The sequence below is a fragment of the Dermacentor albipictus genome, unplaced genomic scaffold (genome assembly GCF_038994185.2).
Source record: "Dermacentor albipictus isolate Rhodes 1998 colony unplaced genomic scaffold, USDA_Dalb.pri_finalv2 scaffold_20, whole genome shotgun sequence".
Classification (NCBI taxonomy): domain Eukaryota; kingdom Metazoa; phylum Arthropoda; class Arachnida; order Ixodida; family Ixodidae; genus Dermacentor; species Dermacentor albipictus.
The window spans coordinates 639,928-653,062 of record NW_027225574.1 but is presented as its reverse complement, the minus strand read 5'-3'; the positions used below and the strand labels follow the sequence as shown (position 1 = coordinate 653,062).

Sequence of the window (13,135 nt, the reverse complement as noted above, 5' to 3'; positions counted from 1 at the left end):
GATTATGTCGTATACCTACTGTTTTAATTGCTCTTCTTTCTCTAAAGGTGGTGAACTGCAGCGCAAACAGGATTGTTCACTTACATATTTGCTATTCAGTGTTTGTACGACAAGTTGTTGCATGCTAGTGGTTGATGTCTTGGTATTAGTGTTTACCTTATTCTGGCATATTTCTATAACATATTCTTCCTTTATATTGTTACGTGTAGAAAGACACAGACGGAACAAACTATTTACAGGCTATTTACACTGGAGTCAGAGCACCAGGCCGACATTCGCTCGCGCCAAGGCACAGACCCACTTCGTCGTTCTCGCGGCGACTCGTCTCTTGAGCATCTCGCGATAATAGCGTAATACTACTTCCCCAGCGGCAAAAGCGCCGTCATGGTGCTGTTAAATATCCAAGGCGCGTGGAGAGGTGTAGGGCTCAAGTTGGGCGACGTGGAAAATGTCATTGGTTGTCACAGCGGAGGACGTAGTGGACGTGGCTAGAACGATTTCATAGGTGACATCAGTCACTTGGCGGAGCACGCGATATGGGCCTGTGTAACAGGAAAGCAGTTTTTCACAAAGGCCAACTTTATGTGATGGTGACCAAAGCAACACGAAGGTGCCGGGCGAAACATGGACATCACGGTGACGGAGGTCGTAGTGTTGCTTCTGTTTATCTTGAGACACTTGTAGACGAGCGCGCGCAAGTTGGTGAGCATGGTCAGCATGGGCGATTGCATCACGGGCATAATCGCTAGTTGAAGATGTGGTGGACGGAAGCACAGTGTCCAGTGGTAGCGTCGGTTCTCGGCCATACAAGAGGTAAAATGGGGAAAAGCCAGCAGTTTTAGAGACGGGAAGAGTTGTACACAAAGGTAATGTAAGGTAGAGCCAGGTCCCAGTCACGGTGGTCATCTGAAACGTATTTGGATAGCATGTCTGTAAGGGTGTGGTTCAAACGCTCAGCGAGACCATTCGTTTGAGGGTAGTAGGAGGTCGTAAATTTATGCTGTATTGAGCAGGCACGCATGATGTTGTCAATGACTTAAGCCAAAAACGTACGGCCACAGTCGGTTAGCAATTGACGCGGAGCACCATGCATAAAAATGATATGATGTAGGAGGAAGCCACAACATCAGTTGCGCAGTCTGCTGCAACTGCAACCCACTTGTTTCCTGATGTAGATTCCAGAAATGGGCCAAGAAGGTCTAAGCCGACACAATGGAAGGCCTTGGCAGGGATGTTGAGCGGCTGCAGGTAACCAGTGGGAACTGGGATGGTTTCTTGCGTCGTTGGCAAAGTTCACAAGCGGCAACGTAACGTTGTACGAAACAGGCAAGGCCTGGCCAGAAAAAACGGCACGGTACAGAGTACCGATGCGGAGGACGAAGAGGCATAGAGTAGCATTGGCCGGAGAGTGTTCAAAATGGTCAAAGAGTGCTCTGATGTAGGCATCACGATATTGCTCGTCAGTGAAATGAAGCAGTTGTGATACAGAGAATATACAAGCAGCACCGGTAATATTGGAGGAGTCAGAGTCGTCAACAGGGTAGTGCGACATGCTGTCAGTGTCTTGGTGCAGACAGCCAGACTTGTACACCACACAATACGAAAATTCTTGTAGCCTCAAAGCCCATCGACTAAGCTGACCTGTAGGATCTTTTAGCAATAAGAGCCAGCAGAGCGCATGATGGTCAGTGACTACGGAAAAAGGGCAACTGTAAAGGTAAGGACGGAACTTCGCAACTCCCCAGACAACAGCAAAGCATTCTCGTTCCGTAATGGAATAGTTGCGCTTTCATGATGCTAGGAGGTGGCTCGCATAAGCAATAAAGCGATCTTGGCCACGCTGACGCTGGGCTAAGACAGCACCTATGCCATGATCGCTGGCATCTTTATGCAATTCTGTAGGGGCATCAGGGTTGAAGTGGGCAAGAATGGGTGGTGAGGTTAGAAGAGTGACGAGACGAGAGAAGGCGGCGGCTTCCGAAGTACGCCACGAGAATTTTACGCCTTTCTTCAAAAGATTAGTGAAGGGTATAACAAGTGCCGCAAAATCTTGAACAAAACGATAAAAGTACGAGCATAGCCCTACAAAACTTCAAACGTCTGCGGCTGTCTTCGGAACCGGAAAGTCTTGGACAGCGCGTGTTTTGTCGGGATCAGGCTGTACTCCGGAAGCGTCAGCGCGATGACCCAGAAGAGTTAATTTTGGTGATGGCCAAAACGACATTTGGACGAGATTAAGTTGCAGCTTCGCCTTTCAAAATACAACAAGTATAGTTGTTACATGATCAAGGTGAGTGTCGAACGTTGCCGAGAAGATGACGACATCGTCAAGGTAGCAGAGGCATGTGGACCATTTGAAACCTTGGAGCAAGGAGTCCATCATACGCTGGAAGGTGGCAGGGGCATTGCATAATCCAAATGGCATTACATTAAATTGGTATAGTCCATCAGGTGTGATGAACGCGTTTTTTTTCTCTGTCTGTATCGTCAACAGCAATCTGCCAGTATCCAGAATGAAGATCAATAGAAGACAAATAGCTGGAACCACAGAGGCAGTCAAGGGCGTCGTCTATACGTGGGAGCGTGTAGACGTCTGTCTTTCTTAGTAATGTTGTTCAGATGACGGTAGTCTACACAGAAGCGCCACGTGCCGTCTTTCTTTTTAACCAAAGCCACAGGTGACGCCCAGGGACTCGAAGAAGGCTCAATGATGTTTTTATCTAGCATTTTGTTCACTTCACTTTGAATTACTCGGCGTTCCGACGCAGAAACTCGATATGGTCGTCGGTGAATAGGTGTAGCATCGCCAGTAAGAATCCGATGCTTGACCATGAGCGTCTGGCCTAAAAGGCGATCGTCGAAGTCGAAAATATCTTGGTAGGATGATAATACTTGGTAAAGGTATTCAGTCTGCGCAGAGGACAGGTCTGTTGCTGCCATTTTCTTTATGTTGGGATCGGCGCCCGAGGCTGGCCGCGGGGGGCCTGCTGAGCTCGCAAGAACCATCGGTCGATAACGCTGCCACGTGATGGTCGCCGAGACAATCAACGTTGGCAAGGCAAATACCTTGTGGTAGAATTTGCTTTGACAATCCAAAGTTATAGATAGGCATGCGAGTGCGGTTCGCAGTAATAGTAAGTATACTGTGAGGCACGGTGACGAGGTACTCACCATCAGGAACTGGTGGGGAAGACAACAGTTCAATATAGGCTATTGACTTTGGTGGCAGGCGAAGAAAGCCGGTGGGGCGTAAGCGGCTCTGGGGTGCGTCAGAAGGTTCTGCGAGAATCGGCAACTCAAGGCAAAGGGTACTGGCAGAGCAGTCAATAAAAGCAGAATGCGCGGAAAGAAAATAGAGGTCGAGAATCAGGTCCTGGGGGCAATGAGCAATCACGTTGAAGAGCACAGGAGTGTGGCGGCCGGCGATGCTGACACGTGCCGTACACATTCCGATGATAGGCACAGTACTGCCATCTGCAACGCGGACAACGCGTGCCAATGCTGGGGTGAGGAGCTTGTTCAGTCGTTGTCGAAAGGCAGCACTCATAATAGACAGATGTGCTCCTGTATCGATGAATGCTGAGACGGAATAGCCGTCAACGTCAACGTGAAGAAGGTTTTGGTTCATAGGTAACGTGAGCAGAGGATTTTAGTGCAGGGTCGACAACGCAGCTTCACCTCTAGAAGCTGCAATGCCCAGTTTTCCGGCTGGATTTGGGAGGTGATAGGCAGAGAAGAGATGCGACGGGGTTGGGGTGAACGAGACTGATGGCGTCGAGGTGAGGGCGAGCGGCTGTAGCGAATGTTCAGAGCAGGAGCATCAGCGGCAGTGGGTTCATGACGGGTGGTATAGGGAACAGAAGGTCCAAAGGTGTGGGAATAAGCGGCGGTATATGTCCGAGGAGGTGGTGGCCATCTGTTATGGCAGTGACGAGCGACGTGGCCGATGCAACAGCAGCGGAAGCAGATTGGCTTGTCATCAGGGGTATGCCTTTGGACGAGTTGCGGCAAGATGTGGCAGAAAAAGACTGCCGGGGATGAGGAGGGCCGCTAGAGAACTGGGGAACGCTGGGTTGAGAAGTTGAACACACGGAGTTCAGACCCCTGTTCTCAAATTCCTGTCTGACGACGTCTTGAATCATTGCAACTGTGGTTGCTGGTGGATCGGGAGGCGTCGCTGAAAAAGCTGGTGAACAGGCGGCCTCGAGCTCATGGCGAACAATACAGGTTACGTCGTCACAGGTGGTAGTCTGACGCGGTCGACCCTTACATGTCGACGTAGCACCAGTGTTGGGTAACCGCGTGATGGGTAGCCGCGTAACTACCATCATTTACGATTTCACTTTCTGTTACTCTTGTGCCCACCCTGACTGTTTCATTCCCAAAACAGCAGTATGTGTAAATAAATAAATGGCTATTCTTGTATTTCAAACTTACAAGGGTACGGGTGCTCTGATTGGGGGCCAAACCCGTGACCACTTGCTAAGCCATTTTACATAATATTCAATTAAAAAGAAAAGTGACCGGAAACTACAAGTAACTACTTGTAGAAAAAGAGATAGACTAATGATGAAGCACAAAGGAAAACGACAGACAGAATGCAATACATGAATTAACATCAAAGAAGGCATATATGAACTCACCATGATCTTGTAAACAGTTGTGTGCCAGGTTTGCTTTACTCTCCGTGGGACCGTTGTCATATTTTCCCAATTCTTTTCAATGAAAGGAATTATCTCCTGAAACAATGCATTACAAATGGCTTCCTTAATTGAATAATAAACATGTACTGTCTTGCCTGTCAGTGCAAACAATGCCCAAAATGACAACGGTAACATTGTGCGAGAACACATCAAGATATAGGTATACAGTCAACAACTGATTTTCCGGACAGACACCCGATTTTTTGGACATGCCCGATAATTCGGACACCTTTCTAGCACCACCAAGGTCAATGTATAAGGACGTCTGAAATTTTGGACTCAAAAAAACCTTCACTGTCCGATTTTCCTGACTTTTTGCCGTCACTGCAGGTCCGAAACAGCCTTAATAAAAGCCACCACCTCCGCCATTTTAATTATCTCGCCGCCTCGAACCGGCACTCTTGCATGCAGATCCTCTGGCAGCCGTGGCCATGGTGGAAAAACAGATAAGGTGTCTGAACGAGGCTGCTGCGCCGATGGTATTTTCGGTCGTAGTTTATATATGTCTTGGCAGATGGTGCGGATCGTTGGGGGTCAACCACAGCAGCTGGCACAACGTGTGGGGCTCCGAGGAGTCAAACATAGGGCTTCTCCTCAGTAGAATCGCTAGGAAATTGTCCCATATATGCCTGCGTATTAGACTAAGTGTCTGGCAAGTCTTTGGGAAACAAGCTTGGGTATATCCTCCTAAACCTCTAAGCTCAGTAGTGCCACCCAGAGCTTATTGTGCTTTGCAACTCGTGAAAGTCCATTGTAGAGACAGCGTGTTTACTAGAGCTCCACTCTGGTACAAATGCAAAACCACCAGCTATTGCAAAGTGAAAAGTTTTTCAAGTTGTGCAAATAAGGCGAGAAACCATGGCTTGCCAATTGCAACGATGTTCATGGTTAGCATGCATGCCGAACACACATTTCCTACTAACCGCGCAAGTTACTTTTAATATTCCTTATTTTAGTCTAGTGTATGTTGCAAGTTGCTCTAGTCTCACCTTTTATTTGCGTTGAGTAGTGTCCACCTAGTCTAGTGAATGCAAACACGGTACGCTGGGGCGAAAATTCCGGACACACAAATGCACAACTGTACAGACATTTCCCAACAAGATATATATTAATGTCTGAATGATGCACGCAATGGCTAAATAATGTGATAACAATAGTTTGTGACCAAAACAATGTTTAAAAGTATGCAGAAACTCCACTGGAGTTGTCTAAGTATGCGTAAGCCTACCCCCAAATTTCAGTTGGCCCACCTCAAATTTAGGACGTTAGGATGGATAGCTGGGCATGTTGATTGTGCATGATCTCATGTAGGCACCCTGTGTGTGTGTTTCTCTCTTTGTCCATCGTCGTATTCACACCTTTCCCATTAGATCATCGCAAAATTTAGGTTGGCTCACCCCCAAAATTTTAGTTACCCCACCCCTACTACAAGTTTCTCCATGCATTTTCTATGGAGCCCTAGTATCCCTATGGGTATTACCTCTGATCAATTATTTTTTTTCAATTGTTCCTTATTGCTACTGGGGGCGAGCGCCACCACTAGAAAAGCTGGTGCCACCGTCAGCATACTGTGGCATGAGGGATCACGTGGACAAGACGGCCACGTCGGTTGCTTCAGAAGCGCCAAAGCGCACTGAAAACAAAAGTCGCACCTGCGCTGCGGTTCTGATAAAATGGTGAGGTTTTTGCACTTTGGGTATCTGCTTGACAGCATTTGAAAGCACTATAATAGGTAGTGTCGGCTTTTGGAGGCATGCAGTATGGTAGGCTATTGCTCAGTGCCGGACGTGTGCAATTCAGAGCCTGGTGTCAGCCTTATTCATTCGTAGCCGCAGGACAAGAAGCTGCATGAAGCTTGGCTCGCGAAACTTAGAACCGGTAAATAGCCATCAGCTACAACTCGGGTATGCAGCAAGCACAGACGTGAGGAAGATTTCTGCTATGGCGTCGGGGCTGCGATGTTCGGTGAGCAGCAGAAAATGCACACTGACTCGCTTGCCCGCGCCCACTGCCCGGCTGATGTCATGACACTTTATTTGGTCTATGAACTTGTTGATGCTAGATTCTGGCAAGTTCACTGGAATGAAAAGGGAGCGGTAAGAAGCATATTAAAAGAAGGCATGGCACATGGTCATGTTTGTGTTATGAACTAATGTACTGGATTACAAAAAAGAAGCAGCCGGAAATTGCACGCTGAGAAGATCGATAAACATACAATGCAACGCAGCTTGAGAAACAATATTGAAATGTCCAATTTAGAAAAAAACAAATTTCAATCGTCGCGATGGCACATCACAGTCACCGTAGGCGTCGAAGTCTCTATAAAGAAATTATTTTTGAACAGCTCTGATAGCATCCACACAACAATGGTTGCTTATGTACTGTCAAAGGCTCATATTCTGCAGCCTAAAGCTCATGGCATGGTACGAAAACGTGCTCACAGCGAAAGCAAAACATTGTGCGTGGACATGCATGCAGACACGTAGTTGGTCGCTGCGAACCCGTGCGATCGCCGCATTGAGGCTTCATTCTGATAAAATACATTCGGTTATACAGACAGCTGACTATAAGAACATATTTCACATAGTTTGCTCTCAGCGTTTGTCTACCTTTCACGCAAGAAGCTGGTTCGGGAGACTCCACTGCGGCGGCCGCACGCAGTGGCGTTCACTGTACATATTCGGTAAAGAGATAGTGCCTGTAAATGATTCTGTCCTTTCAGTTTGCCCACGATTATTATTTTGGCAGTAAAAAACTTCCTTTGTTTTCAGAGCACCTACAGAAATCTCTAGGAGGGCTGCCGCATGGTGTTATTATTAAGTGCCATAAGCTAAACCTATGAAGAGCGCGACGTTATCGCTCATACCATGCAAGGGAGGCACATCCGACACATGGTGACTCCGTAAGTGCTCGCCCCCAATAAGGTTACCAATAATTTACATTTACACTATTATAACGTTTAAAAGTCTTAGCCTCAATAATTATGCATTTTTGTGTAGATACAATGCATTACACTTTTCGCGTGACAGGCTGGGGTAGCAGTCGACAGGAAATTATGACCCCCCCAACACTGCAACGCTCCTGCTGGCAAAGGAATGAAGTCCAAACAGAGTTGAAGTCAGCTCGCTCTGCACACAGACGGCGCCATCCAAACACCTTATCTGTTGTTCCACCGTGGTCGTGGACATCACCACAGCAACTTCAACAGCCTAGCTACTTCAACATTCCCTATTAAGCTTGTTGCGGTTAGGTGCTGTGTTTTTCATCGAAAGAATTCGCCGCTGTCAGCAATGGCGCCGACTTCACCTCTGTAATTCTCTCTAATGGCTTCGAAGGTCGGAAAGCACAGTGCACTGAATAATGCCGGTTCCTGAAAGTCAGCTTCGCCTCAATACAGGGTCCTGAATATTTCACTGCACACATTAAAAAAAAAAGTGTGCAGCTTGCACTAGTAGTGCAAGGCTGGTGTCAACAGCGGAGCTTGTGATCACCTACCTTTTATGTGGCTTGCCTGAGTTGTTTGTAGGGTTTGCGAGGTTATGCTAGGTTTTGCTAAGTTGTTGGTAGGCTTAGCTAAGTCGTTTCTAGGTTTGGCAAGGTTATGGTAGGCTTGGCTAAGTTGTTGCCAGGTTTTGCGAGGTTATGCTAGGTTTTGCTAAGTTGTCTCGACGGGCTTGATGCTGGAAGTTTTCGAGCAGTCGCTGGCCAGGATCACTTTCTCGGCAACGTCGAGTGTTCAGGCGCTGACTATCGCATTCCCTGGACTGAAACTTGGGATCCTCGACCTGGCGTTGCCTCTTCTGCAGCAGAACTGATAGTTGGGCAAGTTGGTACGAATTCATAGTAAAATATTTTTGCGTGCACAATTAACAAGAAGACAGTGAAGGGGGACACACGAGCGCTTACTCACAGCTATTGCATTTTCGGAAAGATACAAAACATATATACCCAAGCTGGAGTATATATGTTCTGTATCTTTCCGAAAATAAAATAATTGTGAGTAAGCGCTCGTGTGTCCCCCTTCACTGTGTTCTTGTCAATTGTGCGCGCAAAAATATTTTACTATGAATTGCCTCTTCTCAGCCACAGCTTTGGCGCGGTGTTCCAGATCAGCTCGGCAGCGACTCATTGCTTCTTGTTTAGCAGTACAGCGCTCTTCCTGGTAAGCCGTTTCTTCTTCAGGCGTCCGGACTTTCTTCGGTTTTCCCATGGCAGCAGTATGTGCGCACGGAGTAGAGGAGCAGAAAGGCGTGTCACCGCACTGGCTGTTCCGAGCTTTTACTCGCCTGTGATGTCGCCACTCCACCGTATGCGCGTGGGGTGTGAGGAGGTAACGTGGCTCGGTGCTCTCGCAGGTAGTTGTTAGGCAACGCGAGGCGGCGCAAAGCTGGGCTGAGTTTTCTGCTAATGCTCCACAGCGGAACTAAAAGCTTAAACATCTCCGCCGCTAAAAAAGATCTTGTGCTCACCACTGCACTCTTCTTCCTCAGATTTTGCAGAATGATCGCATGTTGGAGGATATGTCATTTAGGCCATTTAGTACAACAGTTCGCAGAGTTAATTGCCTGGTTTTTAAGAAAAAAGTGCAAATTTACCTTTGCCTAGGAGGATGCGTGCTGCTGCCACGACTGTGCAAGCATAAACTTGTGTCGACAGCTGCCGGCAGGTGGCAACACAAAAGTTCAACTTAAAATCAAGTTTTACCTAAACATTTTACGGCACATGTTAAAATTTAACAACTGTAGCTGGTGTGTTTGCAAGGCATATCCCCTTGGAATGAATACTCAGGATGACACCAGTCTTGCGATAACATTCTTTACCTGAGTGGGCAACGAAGTATGTTGGCCTATCAGTTATTTTGGTGTGTCAATGCTTAACACAGCATTACAAAAGTGTGCAACAACAGTGCATTTTTACTACAAGTTTGACAGCACACATACAGTAAAACCGTGTTAAACCGCACCCGCTTAAACAATAGTTTCGTTTTAAAAGTCGTAAAGACAAATCCCCAATTCAGCGGCTATTGAACATAATGTGTTTTGTATCCGCATAAACCGTACCAGCTTATTGCGTATGTATCGGTTAACACGCAGTGTTTCCACTTTTCGTCGTGGCAGAACAAGAAGCCTCAGAGATCGGAACAACAGCATCCAAGTACTCTGTGCGCTTGCACGTAAAGCCACATTAATATCAACATCAACATCACTTCGGCACCGTTGGCGCCGTGCCAGAGAGTGTTGTGGCGTCGTGCAACGAAGGACTCGCGTCATGCCTACACTCCAACCATGCCGAAATCTGATAAAATAGACAGCGGGTGCTCAGCATAGAAGAAAAATTACACATCGTTCATGCTATCGAATGTGACACGAAGAAGCCGGCGCTGGCACGCGACAGGGATCTACTGTTGACTACGGTGTGTGGCATTTGGAATGCGAAGAAGTTGCTCGGCAGCACTGCTGCGACCGCGAAGAGATGATGGCTACAAGGTGTGGGAGATGTGGGGTTCTCCTCCCGTGCTCTTGGGACAAAGGAACGACAACACAGTAGTGCAAACAATCACAAGGGCATTTATTGCACCTTTCATAGATCAATGCCTGCTAGCCGAGTTGCTAGCAGGCCGATGGGCGCGCGACAAATCTAGATGCTAGATGCCGATGGGCGCGCGACAAATCTAGAAGTCCGACTCACCGCGACCGGAAGCGAGCGAATATGTTCGCCCCATGCTGGATCCCAACGCCTGGTCGTTCGCGCGTACTGTCACGCGAACGGTGTCCAAGGCGGCCACGCGAGACGGTCTCGCAGAAGCACGGCTCGGTGCACGCGTGCGCGGGACGTCCACGCTGTGCGCCGACCCGCCGGGAAAGAGCCCGCGCCTTCTGCCCTGCGCCCCCAAGTAACCCTGCCGTGAGGCGGCGTTAGCATTGCAACACTCGTGCCATCTCTCGCACCGCGCTTCAACCACTCCAACCGCCGCGGTTGCCAGGCCACGCGGCGGGCGAAGCCGCCCTGCAGGAGACGAGCTATGCGGGAAAACTAGATCTCAGGGGAGGCGTGAGAGTCACGCATCCCCACAAAGGTTCGACTTTTTGCCATCGTTGCCTCTGTTGTTGCCGAAGTGTCGACTAGTGACAGTGATGAGGATGACACGGAAAGCGACAGCACGGGCGATTCAGGCCCGACAGTGGCAGAAACTGCGCGATACGTCAGCCTCATGAATGCAATCGTCACAACGAGAACAGCCCTACGCAATGAAAAAGGCACCCCGTAACTTCTGCAGCACTACTACGCATGTGCATGGAGAATACGTAACGCCAACAAGGAATCTGCCATGCGAGTGTTTGCTGAGAAGAAGGGGCTGGCTGAAAAGCTGGCTCGCAGCTTCAGTAAGTTTGAGACCGCTGTCGTCGCCGCTAGGCCGCCGCAGAACCAGACAATAAATAACCCTTTTGTCGCACAAAGTGAATAAATACTGCATATTCTTTTCCCCTTTCATCACTCTCTCTCCGAGTTCCATTTCTGACAGGTAAGTGGGTGATCTCATGCTACTTCACTTAAGCAGTACTACCGTTTATTACGTACTTTTTCCGAGTTCTGGTCTACTACGGTTTAACGAGGTTGCACTGTAGTATCAAAATCGGTGCCATCTTCTGCATTTGTTTCAAGCGGTGTAGGAGTTCGGCCATTTGCCGAACAGTTACATGACACCAATGTGTTTCGGAGAGATCTATGTTACAAGCCTCCCTGCCTGGACAGGATGACAGTTGGTTATAAAATGCTGCTACTCAGTTGTCATGCTGTCCAGGGGAGGGGGGAGGGTGCATCAGTGAGCAGCCCTAATGGCCCAGATTTTTGGCGGGATTCAGGCCCTTGCTAGAGCGCTTGCGCAAGACGGGGCTTGGGGAGACCACATCCAGATGTTTGAAGGTGCGTACATGTTGCTTTGTTCCGGCAGTGGCCCCTTTGTCCATTGCCAGTCATCAGTTAATTCGGCTCGTTGAGGTCCCGTGCTGGGTGGGAGTGCACACACACTTCTGTTGTCTCAATGCCCTGAGGCAGTGCGATCCGATTGTATCCCCACCTGTTCCTCTGTTTGTTTCTCTTTCTATTTTCTCTAGTGTGGGGTGCACAATGGCAAGTGCTGACCGAAGAATAGGCAGCGGCTCTGGATAGGGTTCTTTGTTTTCTCTGTCGCAGTGCATCATTAGCAGCCCCTGGCAATCAGGTAGTCATGTTATATAGCAATTAGATTCCGACTCAGTTGTAAACATTTGTTTAGTACCAAAATCAAACATAATAAAGGTTCTTTATTCTTTCCACAGAGCTTTGCTTTGAGTCTCCCTTGCTGCGTGCGTAAGGCTGCCATCCCCTAGTTGGTGCCAGCAGGTGGCACGCGCGCCGTGGTGCATTGACACACGGAGCGGAGCAGGCACTGTAAGATTTGGCGGACGATCCTACCGCTGTCAACCAGATGTAGGAGTCGTCGGATTATTTCGCCGCTGCCACCATTTGAAGGAGTTGAAGGTCGTAGAGAGGAACTCGGTGAACAGGATTTATTTACATATTTTACATTTTAAGCAAGATACATTGGCAGTCTAGCGCGACTCTTATATGGAGCCCGCAGAACTAACATACAGCGAACAGTTTACGAGCACACAGCTCACCACTACATTTCGAGCATGACAACGAGCACTCAGCTCCCGACGACGAGCACGACATGAGCACCCTCTAGCAGCCGGCAAACGCTGCTTATATCCTCTCCGCTTGACGTCATAACCAACGTCATCGTTCGACGTCACCGTTCGAGGGCCCCGTGGACGCCGTGGACGGAAATGTTCGTCCAGTCGTTGTAAACTATCCGCCCCCCCCCCCCCCTCCCCCGCAGGACGGCCCACACACACAAAGGCACACACATTCCGACGTCCGAGGGGCGCCGACGTCCGAGGGGCGCCGTTCTTCCACAGAACAGTTTACGTACACATAGGCACACACATTCCTATGTCCGGTGCCGACGTCAGAGGGCTTCGTGGAACTCTGCTCCGTCCCTGGTGGCGCTGCTGAGTACCACATTCCTGAGCTGACCGCGCGCCACGTGGCTGCCGGTCATCCGCAGTTCTCTGAAGGGCTCCCTGTCTGGTGGGCTTGGAACACGTGCAGCGGGCTGAAAGGTGGCACGATGCCACCCCGTACGGCCATTCCTAACAGCACTGACACGGTGCCTCGTATGCACGCTTGACGTGCTCAAACCCTAAGTGGTTGTTCAGCGCATGCTATGAGCAGTGAGTGAGACCACAGTGGACATGCCTTGCAAGCTCACTGGCTACTGACTGTAATCGGCCCGTGCTGTGCTGGACGTTGGGTCATATGATACGCTTTCTACACTTCCATCTGCCATGCAGAATGGCCTTATTGAGATTCCCATATCACACATAAAC

The 13,135-nt window shown here is 48.9% G+C and overlaps 1 protein-coding gene across 4 annotated transcripts in view; it reads right to left on the bottom strand.

The window, feature by feature from the left end:
* Nucleotides 1-13,135, bottom strand: part of ash2 (Set1/Ash2 histone methyltransferase complex subunit ash2) — a 235,940-nt gene that overhangs the window by 196,283 nt on the left and 26,522 nt on the right. For all 4 annotated transcript variants that reach the window (XM_070529334.1, XM_070529331.1, XM_070529335.1 and 1 more), the window contains one exon: nucleotides 4,644-4,739. In XM_070529334.1, coding sequence (XP_070385435.1) covers nucleotides 4,644-4,739 — 96 coding nt within the window. The remainder of the gene's footprint in view (nucleotides 1-4,643; nucleotides 4,740-13,135) is intronic.